The sequence below is a fragment of the Castanea sativa genome, chromosome 4, assembly GCF_040712315.1.
Source record: "Castanea sativa cultivar Marrone di Chiusa Pesio chromosome 4, ASM4071231v1".
Lineage (NCBI taxonomy): Eukaryota > Viridiplantae > Streptophyta > Magnoliopsida > Fagales > Fagaceae > Castanea > Castanea sativa.
The window spans coordinates 3,179,727-3,200,575 of NC_134016.1; the positions used below are offsets into that span (position 1 = coordinate 3,179,727).

The 20,849-nt window shown below is 32.2% G+C and overlaps 3 protein-coding genes across 4 annotated transcripts; all 3 read right to left on the bottom strand.

The window, feature by feature from the left end:
- Nucleotides 1-790: 790 nt before the first annotated feature.
- LOC142631198 (uncharacterized) lies at nucleotides 791-11,368 on the bottom strand. Of its 2 annotated transcripts, none has more exons than XM_075805299.1 (8): nucleotides 11,194-11,368; nucleotides 8,610-8,679; nucleotides 8,226-8,385; nucleotides 7,116-7,197; nucleotides 6,290-6,506; nucleotides 4,366-4,430; nucleotides 1,452-1,718; nucleotides 791-1,257 (listed from the first exon to the last, which is right to left on the bottom strand). In XM_075805299.1, exons 1-7 carry the CDS (start codon nucleotides 11,287-11,289, stop codon nucleotides 1,464-1,466), a joined length of 945 nt encoding a protein of 314 aa, XP_075661414.1. In that variant the 5' UTR covers nucleotides 11,290-11,368; the 3' UTR covers nucleotides 791-1,257; nucleotides 1,452-1,463. The 2 variants fall into 2 exon arrangements, with proteins under 2 accessions (XP_075661414.1, XP_075661415.1); XM_075805300.1 differs by having other exon boundaries at nucleotides 8,226-8,382; nucleotides 11,194-11,361.
- Nucleotides 11,369-13,451: 2,083 nt separating this feature from the next.
- LOC142630551 (uncharacterized) lies at nucleotides 13,452-14,463 on the bottom strand. Its single transcript, XM_075804552.1, has 2 exons — nucleotides 14,235-14,463; nucleotides 13,452-13,830 (listed from the first exon to the last, which is right to left on the bottom strand). Exons 1-2 carry the CDS (start codon nucleotides 14,387-14,389, stop codon nucleotides 13,599-13,601), a joined length of 387 nt encoding a protein of 128 aa, XP_075660667.1. The 5' UTR covers nucleotides 14,390-14,463; the 3' UTR covers nucleotides 13,452-13,598.
- Nucleotides 14,464-16,389: 1,926 nt separating this feature from the next.
- LOC142631199 (large ribosomal subunit protein uL18) lies at nucleotides 16,390-19,319 on the bottom strand. Its single transcript, XM_075805301.1, has 9 exons — nucleotides 19,181-19,319; nucleotides 18,703-18,772; nucleotides 18,501-18,592; nucleotides 17,902-18,028; nucleotides 17,726-17,805; nucleotides 17,490-17,606; nucleotides 17,244-17,381; nucleotides 16,961-17,130; nucleotides 16,390-16,711 (listed from the first exon to the last, which is right to left on the bottom strand). Exons 1-9 carry the CDS (start codon nucleotides 19,181-19,183, stop codon nucleotides 16,606-16,608), a joined length of 903 nt encoding a protein of 300 aa, XP_075661416.1. The 5' UTR covers nucleotides 19,184-19,319; the 3' UTR covers nucleotides 16,390-16,605.
- Between the last annotated feature and the right edge of the window lie 1,530 nt (nucleotides 19,320-20,849).

Here is a 20,849-nt window from a genome sequence, read left to right on the forward strand (position 1 = left end):
ATGTTTTTTTATTATTTCTTTAGATATCACGATGATAAAGTAAAAGGGTAGATGATAATTGTTGTATGTAAAAATCAAGAAAAAAATATTTCTAGTGTTTAATTGGATAGAAAATGCAAATAAACAGAAAACATCGTATTCTGTGGCCACATGTTTTCTAGCATAATTTCAAGGTCACAAACAATGCAATTTAATTTTCCAACCAAAATTTACTCAAAAAACAAAACGTTTTTAAGAAGATGATTCATTTTTAAAAACATTTTGTCACGTCCATCAATTTACTGATCCTTCAGTCTCCTCCAACCCTTTCCTAGTTTTGGCTTTCCCATTGAGAATGGCTCAAGAATATTATCAGGTACTAATAATTACTCTATGGCTGGACCCTTGAGCTGTCATAACTTTGAGTTCCAAATTTTAGTAAATGACTGCATATCCACTTTCATTTCTCTCTCATCTCAAGACTACAACATGTTTGTTTCGCTATAAAATATTTTTTGGAATTCATTCAATTTTTTGGAATTCATTCAATTTATAGTTTCGCTGTAAAATATTCTTTGGAATTCATTCAATTTATATTCCATTTGGTGAAAAAAAAAAATTCTATTTGGAAAAACGTTTTCTATATTTTCTATGGTTTAGTATGACAGATAAATTGAATAAACAAAAAAAAGGTTACCAAATTAAGAATAGAGGAAACTTACAAATTACAATGTTGTTAAATTAGCAAGATGTCCAAGTTCCTTCGGAAGCTCCCTTGATAATTCATTAACCCCAGCATTTGATAAAAATATTATTTTCTCAATTTTTTTCTAATAATAGTAATTGCAATTAATTAAAAATAATTGTACAACGATTTTGGATCACAGTTTAAGTATACAGGTATACACTCTCCCGCCATTATGAGGGGAAAAAAATCAATACAAAGAATATAAAAATTCACAAGCTAGAGAGTCCACAAAATAAAGTACTGACAAAACCAGAATTTATTCTCTCATCCGAGAAAGTTCTTGCCTCTCAAGCGTTCTTTTCCTCCAAATATTCCACATAATGCACGAAGGAGCCACATTCCACCCCTTATTCCAATATGAGTTTAGTTTTCTTCTTCAACATTGAAGCATATCAGTATGATACAATGTTCTCAGCATCGCCCATCCCACTCCAAACACCACAATGTTCCATAGTAAAACTTGAATGTATAAATAGCATTTGCTATCAATAACAGGTATACTTTTGTTGCTTCTTCCACATCTTCAATTTCTGCATTAAACAATTATCAATTAAATAATTTCAAGTTAACCACTCTTGAACTAATGAGTACAACTTACATATGTAACCATATTTTATTAAAAAAGACATGTGGCCATATCATCAAACAAGTTGAGGGGTTTAAGCAAATAAAGGTTATGAGATTATTGACAAAAAAAAATTGCCTGTAACTCAAGAGTGCTTACCAAGATCAGCTTCTACCATGTAAATGCAGGTAACACGCATGAAGGATATGCATCATATTTGGATGCAAGAGCTTGCACAGAAGATAAGTCTGCAGCTTCTCCAAAACCAACAAGTCCAAGTTCATTTGCATGGATCCCACCAGTGATAAAAGCTGACTGGATTCCAGCAGCATTTGCACCCTTGATGTCATGATGGAGGGAGTCACCCACAGCGATAGAATCAGAAACATCCACATCAGCCAGGGCCATAGCTGCTTCGTAGATTATCTGAAACAGTTGTCAAATGGTATAAAACTAGACTCTGGGGAGCATACAGGCAGTATGTACATCTAGTTGAAATAAATACAATGAAGAGAACAAGGGTCATATCACAAACACTATAGTCAAGAGAAAGACAGAGAGATCATGTCCCATCTTTCAGAGTGACAATTGCTCTGCTTGAAGATCAAATATCTATACATATAATCACAACCAAACAATTGATAAAGCATGTAGGATTATTAGAAGAAATAGAAATAGCAGAACAAGATTCTTATATATACAAGTAAGAATAGCTTATTGATAAGAGAATCCTTCATGATCCTGGGTGCACCATAGTGCTGACCTTGTGGCTGACACTGTACCATAGTAATGAATTTAGGGCCAATAACAAGTTTCAAAGAATTATTTGATACGTGCTGTGTAAGAATGCTTATATGGATATGATTTTCAACCAAAGTTTTGATGAGAAGTTTCAAAAGATGATTTGGTAATGATTCAAGAAAGTGTGTGAAAATTTCTTCAGATATAGGTGAATACTATATATACTTTCAACTGTTCCATTGACTTTTTATATTATGAGACACAGCTGATTTTTTGTAATAATAGTTGCAATTCATTAATCAACTTATATATGTCAAAATAATAATTAATTTGGTAAATATATATCTATGAACAATATGATCCAACTTGAAATTTTTGAAATTTTGAAAATTTCTTGCTTAGTCATTTGAAAGAGTACGTAATGCTAACGTATTAAACTAGTTGCTAAAACATGCATGCGCAGAAAATTTTATTGAAAATAATTATGAATCATATGTATTTAAATATATATATATCAATCAATAAAATGCCAAATCAGAGAATTTGTGAAAATATGCAATGTAATTAAATTAAAATTTATTTAGATAAGAGTAAATGTAATTTAATTAGAATTTGTTTAATGTTAGGTTGTTTTATTCTAATTAAATAGTGACTTTTAGTTGTTTTAACTAACAACAACAAGCCTTAACCCCAAATTTTTGAGATCGGCTATAGATCCTCAACAGATTAGTTAGGGTTAGGTACATGTATTCTTTTTCTCTACATTCTATCTAAAGTCATATTTTCTGTTACTTCCTTAATTAATAAGTCTTTTTTAATTACTTTTACTAATGTTATTTTGGGTCATCCTCTACAGATAAGAGTAAATGTAATTTAATTAGAATTTGTTTAATGTTAGGTTGTTTTATTCTAATTAAATAGTGACTTTTAGTTGTTTTAACTAACAACAAGCCTTAACCCCAAATTTTTGAGATCGGCTATAGATCCTCAACAGATTAGTTAGGGTTAGGTACATGTATTCTTTTTCTCTACATTCTATCTAAAGTCATATTTTCTGTTACTTCCTTAATTAATAAGTCTTTTTTAATTACTTTTACTAATGTTATTTTGGGTCATCCTCTACCTTTTTCAATTCCCTCATCTTGGATTACTCACTCTTTTTTACTAGTACATTAATCACCCTCATCTGAATATGACCAAACTATCTCAAGCAACCCTTTCATCTTTTCATCAATATGAGCCACCTCTATCTTTAAGCGGATTTCCTCATTTCGAATCTTGTGTATATTCATTTATCCATCTTAACATTCTCATTTCAACTATACTCATTTTATGAATATGTTGTTTCTTAACAACCCAACATTCAATACCATAGACCATGACTAGTCATATAGCAATCTTATAAAATTTTCCCATTAAGCTCTTATTTTATGATTCACATCCTCTTCAATCTCTCCACCTCTATAAATTATTGATCCAAGATATCAAAAGCTCTCACTCTTTAGTATTTCTGGGCCGTCAAGTTTTACCATCCATTCGCCTACCTTTACTACACTTACATTCCATGTACTCTATTTTATTCCTACTAATTGAAAGCCTTTAGATTCTAGAGTGTCTCTCCAAATTTCTAACTTGGCATTAACTCCACTCCTAATTTAATCCACTAAAACTATATCTTCTGCACACACACACACACAAAAAAAAAAAAAAAACACATAAACCAAGGGACCTATTGAATCATAGTGAGCGCATCCAATTTAGACAAGGAAAAAAAAATCAAATTAATATATACAAATACACAATATATTAAAAATACCTATTTAGAGATATATCAATAAATAAAAATCCAAATCAAGAAAATTTGTAGAAAATATGCAACTTAACTATTTTTTTTTTTTTTAAATGAATAGACCTAACACAATTTAATCAAAATTTGTTTAGTGTTTGGTTGTTTTATTCAAATGAAAGAATTCTAATTGGTTTTAACGATCATGCAACAAAAATTGAATTTAAACAAGATAAATTACAACTATGACATGGAAAGATAAGAGATTTAAAAGCTTATTTGGCAACAGAAGAAAGAGTCAACCATGGCAATAAGTCAAAAACTTCATTTTATGTATATTGTATAGATTATATCATAAGCAAAGGATGAGACAAGGAACTATGCATTGCAAGCTCAGTTATCAACGGCACCTGTTTATACTTGTATGCTACCTAGAACAAGGGTGTCACTGTCTGGATGCACATGAGCACACAACGTGATAAAGTACATGATGCTTTCTTTTTATTGGTAAATGATGATGACAAAGAGAATGTGTGATGAGATCACCTTATCAGGCTTCCCCATCCATTTCACTTCACCACCAAGCTTTTCATATTTGGCCGCCAGTGTACCTATTAATATTAAATCACCAAAGGGTAAACCCAATAGATCCGAAAGGTATAAGACAAGTAAATTACAAAAAATTGATTTACCAAAAAGGAAGATAAAATATCATAGAAATTCAATATTTGGTTCAATTGACTAGCCTTTAGTAGTAATAGACCATGTGACCTAAGTCAACCTTATTTTGTGATAGGTATGCCCCAAGTCAACCTTTAATAGTAATTCAAAAAATTCACAAAAGACTTGATTCTGATGCAACTAAATAAATTTCACAAAGAGGTAAACTGCTGGACTAAATATGGAATTCTAAGAAGCACTAAGAGCAATAAGCACTATAAGTTGTTGAGAGACATTAAAGTTCACAGAAAATTGATTTTATAAAAGTCCAAATCAGCTAGTGCAAACCAAAGCAGGCCATGAATTCTTCAAAGAAACTCCATTTGCGAACAAAATGCTTCAAAGAGTTTTGGGGGGCTATGGTTCCAACAGAAAGTGTGATGGAGGAAAAGTATGGCCTGAGGCCTATCATCAGACCCTTATTGAAGCATCGTGTAGGTAAAGGTAAGACCATTTTCCACTGGCTGGCTAACTGCCATCTGGGCCTTTGTGCCTAATATATAGTCATAGGGTCACATATGATGCTGGAAGCAGCGTAAATGCAAATGTAGCTGGTGTGATATCAAATGAAAAACTGGGTTTGGTTGCATGCATAACTAACCAAACAAAAATTTAAAATTTAAAAAAAAAACCTGGGTATGGCCACAAGTTAGATCAGTTGAGCTAGTTGGAAAAAAAAAAAAAAGAGTCAGCTACACAAAGTCAGTTCATTAATGAAGATTGTGTTTCTAGGCTGCATATAAGATAGGAAAATACACAACTGCAGAAACCTGGGAAACTATTAGGCAAAAGGTACTTCTTGTTGACCAGTGGAACATTGTTTGATTTCCAAAAGCTATTCTAAAGTTTGCTTTTAAAAGCTGCTTCACTGTTAAGAACAGGTTACAAACAAGGGACAGATTAGCCTAATGGGGTTACTCTGGAGATATGTTATGTTTGTTTTGCAGAAATAAATATTGAATGTAGAGAGAATCTATATCAAGATTGCTCCTTTTTGTAGGAGATTGTGGCTAGCAGTACTTGGGGAATGCTTGATCAACAGGCAAGCTCAAATCTGGGAAGAAGAATTGAAGTGGATAATGAGTAAATTGAAAGGAATTAGTTTGTCATTTTGATGAAAGTGGCCTATGCATTAGAGGTGAGAACAGTTATATAAATGAGCAATAAATTGTAGGGCGTTCAAGAAAATGAAGAATGACCCTTGTGGACAATTTACACAAGAAAGCTTCAATAAAAATTATCCTGATTACGACTCTGTAAAAGAAACTAAATCAATTATTTTAAGGCATTAAGCAATTTAATTCAAAAGGCTTCAATAAAAAGGTAATGGTTAGTATGCTTGGAGTATAATGTGGGCTACACTTTCTTTTATTAATGCTTCAACTCAACACTTCCCTTGTATTCTTTCCAAAGTTCACTCCCCCCAAAAGAATTAGTATGCAACTCTAAATGAGTCATCAACCGCAATAAAAGAAGAGAGCATCACTTGGACCTACGATGTAGATCTTTCCCCTTTTCTATTTGCAAGATTTAAATCTAAGACCTACTCCGACCCTACTGAACTAATTACATAAGATTGTGGCTATAATACATGCGGCCAACCCTGACTAAACTGTCCAGAGTCCATAATCAACCCTATAAAATTTGGGACTAAGTTTTGCCTGTTGTTATTGTGGCTGTAATGTATTTAATTATTAAATTGTAGATACTGTACCCAAAAGAGTCAAAAGACTAAATTAAACATTTTTACCTGGCATTACACGCAAAGCTCTCGCCTCAACAGTCACAAAATCAGGATTAGCCACCACCATTGGAATTCTTTTAGCAGCACAATGCTCCAATGTTTTCTCAAGGTCTTCAAGTTTCATGGGAATTGCAGTACCAGAAGGAGTCCCCATGGCTTCAGTGCCATGCACCAAAACAAATTCAGCTTCTTCAACATCCTCTACAACTTGTAAGTCTAGGCCCTACAATAAGATTTTGGATGCCAGATCATTTTATCAAATGTTCCTCAGCATACTTCAAGAGAAATTCTCATGAATAATTAGTATGATTGCTAAGCACAGTGATTCTTCATGCAAATCTCTTTCCCAGGTTTTGTTTATTACCCAAATGAACCCCATAAAAAAACTTGGCTCAGTGAAATGACAAAAGTAAGAAGAGAATAGGTGACAATAAGGTTTTATGATGAGTTTACCAATTCCATAACTTCTACTTAATGCCTAAGTTTAGTTGGACACTGCCTGAGAATGAAAGAGGAGATCATCTTGAGTAATCAGCCTGCTTTATTCAGACTTTTAACAAGAATCTAGTAATACCCAGTTCCAAGAGACCATATTTCTTTTATGTAAGCAGTATAAGATTTATGACCTTATAAATTATAGATCATTCTCAACAAACTGCCTCTCTGCAAAGAGTGCACTCTATAAAACCAGTGATTCAGGAATAGTGAGTTTTGATAGTCTGTTGGTCATGTTAATAACATATATCAAAAGGACGGAAAGAGAGAAGAAGGGTTCCAATAAAAGCAAAGGAACAAAAAAATATAAATATAAACAACTGCAGACAGAGCATACCTCAAGAGATATAGCACCCCGGTCACTCCATGTCATATGGATGCAAGACCTTCCAAGAGCTGCAAACCAAGCATCATCTCTCCTATTTAAAGAAAATTCCATGAAACAATAAGCCATAATAACTCAAGTATACATTAGTTACAAAAAGGCATAATGCAACATAATTACCCACAACATAACGTGGATAAGTACACAAGTAGACCAAGAAGATTCAATCATGTACATAGAAGACCATCAAATGTACAAACAAGGAGCGTTTTGATTTAAGTTGAAGATATTGCAAGAAAATAAAGGATTGAGGCCAAGAGAAATAGACATACTGCAGTTACTCAAATTAGAGTTGCATATGATGTAATACAAACAAGCTCAATTCAAAGACAAAGTAGTGAGAAATTTCTGTGCCATGTAGACTAAGCAATCTTATATTCACTAGGATCAATTATTTATCCCCAGTCATCAACAACTGGCTGAGGGAAACTCATTCATTTACAAAGAATGTTATTTGTCCAAAAAAGCTGCATAGATTTTCAAAAATGTTGTAAGGCTCTACATGATTCCTTGCATCACTAAAGTGGCTATGCAAGCACCTGGCTCACCTTTGACAGCTCTGAAATAGAAACAATTTAATATAGGTATCATGTTTAACCTTATTAAAGAAAGCATCACAATTAAATATAAACTATTCATGACTAAAGCCTCCAGTTAATATAAATGCTAATGGAAAAATGAAGAAATAACAAAACCTGTACAATATATTTGAAAAACATAATTACATAAGAATGTTTGCAAATATTTATAAACTATGGATGAAACAAAAATCAAGCCAAATCATAAAATAAATAAGTTTCTACAAATGGAACAGATGCATCTCATCCCCTTCTTTACCATGTGTCCCGATACCAAACATCACAATCTTAATAGGAACCAAGTATAACATATTGTTGAGTTCAAAAAAGGATACAAGTAAATGGAGTTTATCAAGATTACTTGAGCAACTGCAAAGAGTTAATTGGACTGACCAGTTCATCATGAAAACAGCAATGAAAATGGAATGAAACTTGAAAGCATCAGTGATTAGGGTCACTAGTCATAGAAGATATGGTGGTTAACCTTTGCAAGTATTGATGTGTTAATTCTCCACTAGTAATGGCTCCTACAAAGAGAGACGGATCAAAACCAAGGCTCTTCATCTTTTCCATAGTGGTTGATGCACGTCTTGAGGAATTACTTATAATCACCATCTTGCTACCAGTCATTGCTAACTTTTCTACTATCAGACAAAACAAACATAAACAATATCACATCGGAAACAATTATGGTCTCAACTACAAACAACTGACCCAAATCCAAATAGAAGAGATGAAAACATTGCCAAGAGCCTCGTCGCTCAACTGATTAGCATCTCATGGTTTTCCAACAAAGTCATCTAAGGTTCAAATCCCCCCACCCCCAACTATTGAACAAAAATAAAGAGAGAGAGATATAAAAACATACATGTTAAAATTGCATCAGTATAAGGTTTTTTGCCATCATGAAGTACTCCAAATTGATCTAAGAACCATGCCTGCACACATATTACCAAAATGCTAAAAGCATCTTATATTTGTATATTTGACATGAACACATAGTCACATACATATGAATATATCACAATACACAATCCTAAATATACACACATACAAAGATGCTTGTTTATGTGTACGTACCAACATGAATGACCATTGGAGGAGGAACGGCTAAGAGTAGTAACTCTGACAATGCTCAAAAGAAGTCAGTTCCCCAGGAAAGGAGGGAAGGGTTATCAATTGTAACATTGCAGGATTATGTGGATGTTGCTCTGAGAAGTAGAAAGATTGGTTGTGATTGTAGGGGAAGGTCTTATGACCTGGGATCATGTGTTGGATAAATTGTTATTTGAGTTGTGTTTATTGAATTATTTGAATTTGGGCTAAGTTATCTGCATGCTAGTCTTTAGGAGTAGTGATAGGTATTATCAATTTGCTTTCAAATGTAATTGTTATCATCAGCTTGTAACTCCTCTTGTATTTAAGAGGTAATATGAATAATAAAATCAAGGAGAATTAAACCCAAAAAAGGTCTATCTTTCTCTCAACCTTTGGAAGATTGGTCATCTCAAACTGACTACACTATCAATTTATTTTCTAGTTAACATCAGAAGGCAAATGGTTACTAACGAGGGCACTAAAAGGGGCTTCAGTAAGAGAACTACCTCTTGCTCTAGACCCATAGTTGAAATGAGTACACTGGTATGGAATATCAGGGTTCTAAAGGTGAAATGTACTGTCTAACTTTGAATTTTAGAAACAAAGGTAAAACTAGTTAACACCCTCAAAATAAAGAAAGCTATCTTTTTCTTTTTTCTTTTTTGGATAAGTAATGAAAATTTTATTCAAAGTCAAAAAAAGGAATCATCCAAGTATACAGCAGGGGACCAAAACAATCAAATACATAAATTACAAGCATCCATCAAATCATAAACCAAAAAAATAGAATGACTTCTTATGATAGACATCCAATCCGATAGTGTTTTAAAGAAAAAAAGTTTTAAGTCGGCTATTGTGCTTTCAAAGTCCGCAAAGAAAGCTATTATTCTTGGTTGAATTTTCCATTTCTGCTATGGCTTGCATGATTTGGATAGGATCTGGTTGTGTTGGAGCACTCACTTGGTACAGGTCAAGGTCATCTATCAAAATGATAAACTATTGCATTCAGAGGTTTATGTTTAGGCTTGCAAATGGTGGTTTGGCACATTTGTTTAGGCTAGTAATCATGATTTGGAAAGAAGAATTATCTAGAAGGATATGAAGGTATCAAAACTTGGTTGGGGATAGACTATGAAGCACGGACACTTCATTTAGGGTGCTGTTCCTATGTTAGACACAAGGCATGCCTGGGAAACTTTTGCATGTGTGTCCCAACCATGTCCTTTAAAAAATTTTTAAAAAAAAATTTGCGGGACATGGGAACAAGAGGAATCGAATGGCCTTTCATTTTTCACAAAACAAAGAAAGCATTCATGCTCAAACAGTAATAGTGCATTTGAAAATGAATAGATATTCTTATTCTTGGTTTGTATTCTTTTTTCTTTCTCTTTTTTTTTTTTTTTTAGTTTTTGAAATGGTTAGAAATCTCCTATTCACTACTCGAACCCTTCCCCTCCCCCTTAATTCCTAGTAATAGTTTGTATTCTAATTTCTAAACAAGTAAAAATCCTTTAATAGTCATGAACTCACTTTATTATCCATTATTTCTCTTTAAACGATATATATTTAACATTATATGACAAAAAAATGCTTAAAATATATATAGAAAATATAAATAAAAATATATTTAATAATTGCTTAATAAACGTGCCCCGCCATCCCGATGTCCTTTTTTTTTCAAAAAATACCATATCATGGTGTCGTACCTGTACCCATATCCGTGTCCGTGCTTCCTAGGGGACAGATCATGGCTTCTAATCAAGGATTTTAATGTTGTTAAGAGCCCCTATGGGAAAAATCAGTAGGAGAAAGCCTAAATTATTTCAAAAAAGAGTGAAGCTTTCATTTCCAAGAAATTGGACAAAATTTTAGCCAAAGACAAAACTTAGGTACAATACCTTAGCTACTGTTACTTAAGTTCTCCACTTAAGATTGAGCCATGTGGCTAATTATCTAAAAGATATTCTTCAATCTCATGAAAAAAATTCACATAGTAAAATCTTAAGAAAGGTATTCTAAGGAGCAACAACTGAATGCTGTGCCTAAATCTTGTCATTTAGACAACACTGCTTGGTTTGAAAACAATTATCAAGCAAAGTAGAACTCCCTATGCCTGGTATATCTGCCCATAGTCCTATTCTCTTTTAACAGCTGGAAGTAAGACTCAACTTTGGCACCATATGGATTGGGAATGATTCCCCCTAATAGCTTTTATAAACTAAGCTTGGCTTCAACCCAATACACAGTCAATGCTTTTTTATTTTCTTAACAACTTTGTATATTGTAAAATTTGTAACATGCCAAAAATTGTGTAATTTGTGTTTCCAAATAATATTGGGTTTGGTTGGGGTTACCTTGAAACGACGCGTTTCGGCGAGGTGTTGAAGGCCGGTGAAGGTCTGAAAGAGCTGAACCTCTTTGGACGGAACAGAGCATCTGGCTGCCATCATTCTTTCCTCTTCTTCTTTTCTCAGTCTCTGTATCTACTGTTTATCTATTCTTATAAATAAGAGGCAAGCCATTGATAAAAATGTTCACTATTCTATATTATATTACATCGAGAGAATCTAAGTTCTTTTGTTTTAAAAGAGATTTTATCTATAATATCTCCAAGATACAAATTGGGTTATTGGGTAAGCAGAGATTAAACTCAAATTTAATAAGATAATAAAGATACTAAAGATATTATACAAAATTTTTTAATTTTTAGAATTTTTTTTTCTTAAGAAAATAATATTTAGAAACTGAAATATTTGCAAATTCATCTTTACAATACATATTGTATGTGATTTATCCTACTTTAATAATATAATATAATAAATAAATATTGATTTTGTTTTTTTATAAGTAATGCATTAGTTTATAAGACTTTTCTTTAAAGGTTCGGTTTAAAAGATATATGTAATAAAATATATAATATCTTTAACATTATTCTAAATATAATTGTGTTGGTTTGAAAATTGAATTATTTTTAAATATAAGCTATCAAATTATTGGTAATATAAATAATTCATTTCTTAATAAAAAGTAGGGTAATTGCACTTTCCTTCAATTTTTTTAGTTATGGAATAGTTGTAATGTCCATATGAATTTCAAAACTAAACAATGTTCCCTTAAACTTAACACTTTCAAAACCATACCTACTAATCTTTTATAAGTACGTATAATCTACTAAGCCTAGTGTCATTAGGATTTATATCAAATTTAAATAATAATCGATTTTTTGGTGGGGGGGTGGGGAGGGAATACATGACTAAACTTATGGTAGAGAAGGTTTGGGTTCAATGTCCAGTGGCACTAGACTCGTTAAGATTGTAACACGTATCTATTTTTAGACACATGTCACCATCCTACCTAGTCTAGTGCATTGAAAGCACTAAACCTAATCCATACCCAATTATGGTATCCCAAAGATTGAATTTTTAGCTGCCAATCCTAACTAGCAAGCTCAGAAAGTTCATTTCTCCTTTTCCTAATAATAAAATGGTAAACTTCATAACTCCAAACAATGCAAGGGGCTATCATCACTGCTTAAAAGCTAGTTCCATCCTGGCCAGGCAACAAAAATTGAGGATTGAGCAGAATAACTATAGTTAAGAAGGAAATTCTTTTATCTTGTGTTTAAAATATAATTTGATGGTTATAAATTACAATAAGAAAGGGGAATTTGAATTCTAAATGTCAATGTCAATTGAGCAATAAATCTCGACTATGGACATTTTTGTTGGACAATATAAGGACATTATTGTCAAGAGTGTCTTTTCTACTTCTTCCTTTTAGTTGCGCTTGGATACTTGTATTTGAATTTGGATTTGAAATGCCTTAATTTCAAATCCATAAATATTTAAATATGTCAAATGGATTTCTAAAATTCTATGGGGTTAAAATTATTTTAAATTCAAGGATTTTAAGGTGGATTGTCAAATCCAAATCTTTGACTCTTTGTAAACTATTCAAACAAGGTATTTGGATTTTAATCACCAAAATCCAAATCCATGTGCCTAAATCCTACCATTCAAACACACCACTACTCTATAGGTCCAATCTAATCTGCTAGTATTTATCCATTGCTTGGTCCAAGCATATTCATCAATTTTTAGGGTAATTTCTATTACACACAATGTGTAACACACAACACACACACAAACACAACACAATGTATGTAACATTGGAACAACCCTTGCCCTTTCTTTTAATTCTCGGGCTATATGGGCAATGGTCCACATGAACCAAGCTAATCCCTCCTTTTTTTTCGATGGTGGTAATGGAAAATGAATCACTTTCTTCATAGTAAAAAAATCCTTCTTTTGACATTACTTTTCAGTTTTCATTACCTATTTCTTTTTTGAGAAGAAAATGAGACTCGAGTCAAGATTCAAAGCTGATTACATTGTTTTACTATAATCTTGCCACCATGCATTTCTTAGAACAGAAAACTATAAATAAATTACAAAAAAATCATATTTACATAACCCTCAAGTCAAACACACATTTCCTCTACCAAATAGGCTCTAATTATATTTATCAAAAAAAAAAATTTATGCAAGGTACTAATTGCTTTCCCCAAAAGGAAAAATCTGGGAGTTCTGTGTTTTGTACTTTGTACCTCACATTGCAAAATGAATGAGATTCTCTTTAATAATACTTGTTAAATACATTATTCCCTCCTCCCTCAAAAGAGAATATAACAACAACTTGTAGATTGTTCTGAAGAAATACATTGAAAATTTTCAAAGTGATACAGCTTAACTAAGCTGAATCACTCAGTTGGTTCCTTAATTGGCTTCCCTCTCTCTCTTAGCTTGGCCGTGGCTTCTTTCATAGCTTCCTTCCTTTTTCTGCTGGCTAGAACTTTTGCCTGAACACCACTCACATTGGGGTCTTTCTTCTCCTCCGGAGGTGGCGGCGGAGCCCTTCTGGCTGCTGCATTTGCACTCTTATCACCAACATTCAAGCTCAACATTGCACCAGCTAAACCCAAGGTCACAGTCCTACAACACGAACGTATCACATATATGTTTTATATGGTATATTGCCTTATATGATTCCGTATCTCTTTCTAATATAAAAATAGTATAAAAATTTGGTTGATTTAAGCTACATTGCCTTTGTTTATTTGTAAAACTATTTTCAATTCATTGGTTCTTTCTCTTTTTCATTTCACAAGGCAATTAAGATCATAATTCATGGATTAAACTAATATCAAACACCATGCATTTTAATATGGCAAACTATTTTTTGTCAATGTTTAATTCTTGAATTTTGTAAACTCACCACCAAATAAGTTCCGACCTTGAAAAAAAAAAGACTGCGTACATAGTCCTATGTACATTTTAACATATATACATAAACATGTACAGTAAAAAGCAAATTTAGTAGAATGAACACCACCTACCTTCTATGGACAAGTTTGTCATGTAGGTCATCATTGCAACCTTGATGGCGAGCCCAGAGTCTTTGGAACCCTAGAGATGAAGAATGAGTCTTCCTTTCTAGTCTTGTTGAGATGGGCGTTGGAGGACATGGTACTGGGGATATTGAATGGCCCATGACTCACCTCTCTGAGTTAAATTCAAAACCAGAAGGCACTTTCTTTTTAAGTCAATTGTGCTGATGTGGGAAAAATTCTAGGAAGTAGATAGTGTTTGGAGCAAGATGTTAACGAGAATGGAAGTCCATTGGCTGGTAGCAGATAAGGTTCCAAACCTGTGGACCCTTTCATATCTTTTTCGTCTCTCTTTATTTGTATGATCACTAATTAACTAGCCAACCAAATTGACTGCATCATATTGTTTCAAAATGTTTTTTTTTTTTCGAGTATTTAACTATTTCGTTGAATATGTGCAAACGTCCCATTCCACACACGCTGGGTTAATATATAAATGAATCTCTTAAATGTAGCTCCAAAATATTGACAAAAGCTTTTAATCTCATTGTTTCAAAATGTTTACTGCTATATGTATAGGTCTTTGGCTCTAGCTGAAGCAATAGGGTTAGGATCTGTTTAAAATCTGTTTGTTTTGCTGAAACTGAAAACTTTTTGCTGAAAATACTATAAATAAAAGTAAAAGTTAGTTGAAATAGTATAATGAAACCCATAAATAATACCAAAAAGTACAATAAGACACATGAATAATAGCAAAAATAAACTGAATAATAAAATAAAATATTTTGGTTATTCTACAACCTTGCCATTTGAAAAATTATTTATTTTTATTACCACATATAAAATAATTAAGTGTTGTTCTTTTCCGTACAGTTCTGTAATTTGCAAAGTTGACTGTACAGAAAACAATACTACAAACACAACACAATTTATAATAATAAAATAAAGTATTTTGGTTATTCTACAACCTTGCCATTTAAAAAGGATTTACTTTTATTACCACAGATAAAATAATTAAGAGTTGTTCTTTTCCGTACAGTTCTGTAATTTGCAAAGTTGACTGTATACAGAAAACAATACTACAAACACAACACAATTTATAACAAATTTCACAACCATTCACAAAACATATTCTTATTAGTTAATCATCATTTTTACATTAAACCACCCTTAGTTAGTTGATGGTAACATTAAACCTCCCCTAATTAGTTGATAGTAACTTTCACATTAAACTATCAATTTTTTTTTGGTAAACACATTAAACTATTATCGAGTCATTGACATCACTTTTATTGTCCTCCAGGATAGCATTAACAACGTTTCTACAAATATTACTTTCTACTGCTTTCACTTTGCATCGTTGCTTTACATAAAATCATACAACAGGGTAGCATTAACATTCTCTACAAATATTACCCTCTACTGCTTTTACTTTGCACCATTACTTTACATAAGCGTTTTCGGGAAACACTGCTTCCTTTTCTTTTTTTTTTGGCTGAATACTGCTTTGCTTAAACCGTCTCCATAATCATTCACATATCGCACAACAACATTCTGCAATAGGCCTAATTAAAACGCGCTGAAAATAAACGAAAGGCCTCACCAAAGCAGGCAATTCAAAGATTGAAAATAAGGCCTCGCCGATTATCAATTAACATACCCAAAATTTTAGTTAATACTGAGAAATGTTGTCAGAAATTAAGCAACAAATAGCCAATGTCTTAAAAACTAATTTGAAAAAATACTTTACAAACTTCTCATTTTACTTGTGCCCTTATTTCGTTTAAATTGGATATATGTTAATTCCTATTTAATGAAGAAACTTATTTTTCATATACAATTTTAGATCACAAAATTTAAGATTTTAACATTAGTTAATGACATAGAACTCTTATCTTCTTAAAATTTTGCAAGGATAAAAACATAAAAATATTCAATCCAAAAAGCTAAGAAGAACATAAAAATACAGTCCAAAAGTTTAATTTTCAAAATTTGCACTCAATATAAAAATATTTGACAAGCTTTTTTCTCCAAACTAGTGGAAAGAGAAACTTTGTTCCTAACCAATTCTTTACAAAGGCATCGATAGCACTCAATTCAAGAGAAAAGAGCAGGAACTAGGATCAACAGCGCAGGAAATTCATAACATAAAAGCTAAGCAGAATTAAATAGTATGACAAAGTCAAAACTTTGATATAATTGATGCAAAACTAACATTCATATCTAGTTAAACATCTAGATGATGAAAGACAACCTGCAAAAATGACAAATTTAACAAAAAGAAAAACACAGCTAGGTTCTCAGTTGCGTTGACAAAAAAAAAAAACAAAATGTATCATGGATAATCAACAAATATAAAGCACTGAATCCAACACTACTTTCACTCATCATCCTCATCATCATCATCAGCTACGGAGTTAAAAGCATTCAATCTCTCAATCAATTTGGCCTTCCTTTCCTCGTATGAGAGCTTCTTCAAGTTGAACCTGTTAAGGAACACATAGGAATTGTCAAAACTTGTCTCTGATTAAGACAACACAAAAATAATAAGAAAACATTTTCCCTGGTATTGATCAAGATGGGGTTTAACAAAACACATTCAATTAAAATAGCAATCATTTGGGGTATTCATTTGAGATTGATCAGAAGAGTACAATAAACTTGTTCCATAATATATGAATATATACACAGTAACACAACAAGAACATCATAAATAAATTAACAATTATCCTCACCTCTTGTGTTCCTTTGGAGGCTGTTTCTCAGACTTCTTAGTTGTGGGATCTGCACGGATGGCAGCATGAACCTTCTTGTACATCTCTTCAATGCTATCAGCCTCAACTCCCTTCTTGATGTATTCACTGAAGTGAGATTGGTATTTCTCAGGTTCATCTTCCATCAAAGTCTGGAACCAATTTAACATAACAAAAAAAATTTAAATCATATGACAATATATTATAAGGCAATGAACAAAACAATTGAACAAGCTATGAGAGATCACAAAATCTGAATTCATACCCTCATATATCCAGCAACATGCCCCCCATAGATGTATTTGCGGTGAACTTCAGCATCAAGATGCTTACCATCACCCTTTCCAAAACCAGCAAACCTCTTCTCACTGTGGGGGATATCCAGACCACCATCAAGAGCACCCTGTAATTATTTAGGATTAACCAGATCATGCAACAATTAATTATTCATTATGACATATAGTGAACCAAGGAGGTTACAAAGATACAAAGCTCTGATTTAGTGATATACCTTGAGGGCACCAAAAACACGGTTTCCAGTTGTTGTCTTGATAAGACCAACATCTAGGAGAGCACGGAACGGCCTCCTGGTGTCTGCGGGCTCAACTGAGTAATCCTCCCCAGTAGCCTAAAGGCAAACAAATATGGACACATATTTACATAAAGGCTTTCACAACAAAGCAGTGAAAAGGATAACACGTAATATGTAAGACAGGAGCAGAGAATGATACGCATATGTGAAAGTACCTCCACATTGCCTTCGTACTCTTCATCCATCTCAAGTGTTTTCAAGACACGGCGAGCCAAGAGGAGTCCAGTACAGTAAGCTGAATGCATTACCACAGTGACAACTCATATTAACACACGCAAGAAAAGCTGAAAAGAAGAAAGAAAGAGCTTTCAAAGAGCCATGACTGAATTACCAGCAGCATAATTTGTAAGGCCAACTTCAAGGCCATATCGTGGCAGCTCATGGGAATAAGCTGCAGCAAGAACCAAATCACCAGCAATGCTTGCAGAGATGATTTGTGCAGTTATGTCTTTGTTGGTCTAATACCAAGGTTAAGGTTCAAACCATACAACAGATACAAACATAATCCCGAGATACAATACAAGAAAACCCCTTTCAAATGTAACTCAACAAGAAAAGACATATTAGCCTATATTATAAACATACCAATACTAAGAATATACAACAGATACATACTACATAATCCCTTAACATTAAAGATACAATACAGCAAAACCCCTATTAAATGCTCTAAACATTGACAAAAATCGTAAACCAATTAATTTACGATACCAACTGTTATGATCATGGGTGTTTCAACAATAAATTCACCATAGAATAAGTGACCCATAATTGCAATTATCATTATAATTAATTCAAGCCTTATAAAAAGAAGACAACCAAAAAAACACAAGCTTCAACAAAATGTAAACCAAACAAAAATCAACAAATCAAGAAAAAAAAATAGACATAACAATAAAATTATAAATATTTAACTATTTAAAAGGATACAAAACGAACAACAAAACGATACTTCGGGGTGTTGTACTTGTTCTTGTCCTGGTTAATCAACCGAACCCTGGCACGGTAGTCGGTCTTACCCTCTGTAAAACATTCAAAGACTCATACTTTCAGATTGAAACATAACACAATACCCCAAAAGAGAATGAACTCCGAATCATCAAACCATATACAATACAATAAATTACAATACCTCTTCTTCTCTTGAACTTAACCTGAAACCTCTTGAAGTAGGCCTTGGTTTTCTGAGCTTTCACAAAGGCCTAAAATGAACAAACAAAATTTCAAAAACACCCATTTAGAAGTAACCCCATATTCCGAGAAAGCAAGCAAAACCCATATCATAAAACAACAGATCATAACGTAGAGCCTAAAATTCCCGACCATTTTCCCAGCAACCAAACAAAACCCATATCATAAATTGTACTAACAAACTAACCCCAACATTCATAGAATGAAAAGAAAAAACCAAAGACAACATGGAACAAAACCCTTTTACAAAACCCATATCAGAAAAACAGGGGATTCGATCATAGAGTGTAAGATTCTAGACCATTTTCCCAGCTACCAAACAAAACCTATATCACAATTTGCACTAACAAACCAACATAACATAAACAAACATGTATAACTATATGAATGAAAACCCTTTTACAGTTTGAGAAACTCACCATTGCTGGATCTGAGACTCAGAAGAAGAGAACGAGAGACAGAGCGAGAGAGAGATAAACGGCTCTGCGTTTGTGAGAGACGGAGTGTTATAAAAGAGCGAGAAATATAAACCCTAGAGAGAGTTTGGATCAACGGCTGAGATTAATTTTGATGGAACTAACGGTGGAGATTTGTTTGAAGCTAGGGTTTTGTGGTTTTAATGGACGCGGTGGCATTTTGGTCATTTTGAAGAGTGGAGTGGAAGGGGTTTTGTGATTTGCTGTGGTCGAGCTCACGTGACTTTGAGGAAATTAATACTATTTTTTAATTTAATTAAAACAATTTCAGAAATTAAAGAAATATTTTAATAATACTACTAAATTTGAATAATATGATAGATAGTCAAAATTAAAGAAATTTTTAAAAAAATTAATGACAAATAAACATCATATATTCCAAGTTTTCACAATAAAATCAAATATTATAATAAATTAAAAACAAATTAAAATATTATTTTCAATTAAAAAATTTATAAAAAATTTCAAGAAGTTTAAATTCCTTTTTGTATTTTAACTCATTTCTTAGTATTATAATTTTTATTCGAATAAAATTTTTCTTACAAGATGATTCGTGTAACTTGAAATAATTTTTGTTTTTTCATTATAATATTTAGTTATAATTTATAATAAAATAAATGATACTTGAGAATTAATAAAGTCACAATCATAGTCATCATGACTATGGTAGCAAGGTTAGTCTAATTTACTAATATTGCACTGATTTACTACTAGTTTATAATATCATTAAGGTAAAAAATTGTTCATTTTTTAAATAGCATTTTTTGGAAAACTATATCATTTTTCAGTATTTGGTAACGACCTTGAAAATGAGTTTAAGAATATTTTTTGGTGTTTGGTATGCAAATTTTTATTTTTATTTTTATTATTATTTTTTATATTTCTTGTGTAATGTAAAACATGTGTATTATGTAAACCAACTAATGTAATCAATATAAATAAATAAATAAAACCAAGAATGAATTTGGTTTTCATATTAAAAATTTGACAATAGATACAATCAAAATTAGTTGTCAAATTTTCATGATCTCTACCACTCATATTGCTCATATATATGAACAGAAACATCCACATACACACATACATACATACAGATATACATATATATATATATATCAACCATTTGTCTATATATATAAAATTGACAATGGAATACATTTTTAATAAGTACAAATAACAATAACTTTTAATTGTCTACTCTTTTTGCTGGTATACTAATTGTCTACTATGGTCAACCACAAGTTTTTAATATTACTCAAAATTATGTATTCATATAATGTATCTACATAATATATCATCACTACATAGTATCTACATAATGTATCTATCAACGAAAAAGATTATCCCTTGTAAAAGCTAGCAATTTAGAGCCATATAGGCACTGTGTTTAAAATTTTTGCCTTTTACTTCGTTCATTCTTTCTTCTTTTTTATTTTTATTTTTTTAGCACTTTTATGTGCAAAAAAAACTTCTACTTGGAATCCATCAAACCAAAATTTTCTTAGAGAAAAAATAAAATCAAATTTGATATTCAAAGTAAAGAATTGGGATTTTAGTTGAGAGAAATGAAATAATTACTGTTGCAAATATGTTCTCTTTTGAAGTTGGTAGA

What these genes read in the sequence shown, in the direction of transcription:
- LOC142631198 (XM_075805299.1), bottom strand. Translation starts at nt 11,289, where the DNA reads ATGATGGCAGCCAGATGCTCTGTTCCGTCCAAAGAGGTTCAGCTCTTT. An exon ending in TACTGATGCAATTTTAACAT is followed by an intron (nt 8,386 to 8,609) that starts GTATGTTTTTAT and finishes TTTGTCTGATAG; the next exon opens with TAGAAAAGTTAGCAATGACT. An exon ending in GGATGGGGAAGCCTGATAAG is followed by an intron (nt 1,719 to 4,365) that starts GTGATCTCATCA and finishes CAACTGTTTCAG; the next exon opens with ATAATCTACGAAGCAGCTAT.
- LOC142630551 (XM_075804552.1), bottom strand. Translation starts at nt 14,389, where the DNA reads ATGGGCCATTCAATATCCCCAGTACCATGTCCTCCAACGCCCATCTCA. An exon ending in GACAAACTTGTCCATAGAAG is followed by an intron (nt 13,831 to 14,234) that starts GTAGGTGGTGTT and finishes TTCGTGTTGTAG; the next exon opens with GACTGTGACCTTGGGTTTAG.
- LOC142631199 (XM_075805301.1), bottom strand. An exon ending in TAAGTTCAAGAGAAGAAGAG is followed by an intron (nt 18,593 to 18,702) that starts GTATTGTAATTT and finishes AATGTTTTACAG; the next exon opens with AGGGTAAGACCGACTACCGT. An exon ending in ATCGTTTTGTTGTTCGTTTT is followed by an intron (nt 18,029 to 18,500) that starts GTATCCTTTTAA and finishes CCTTGGTATTAG; the next exon opens with ACCAACAAAGACATAACTGC.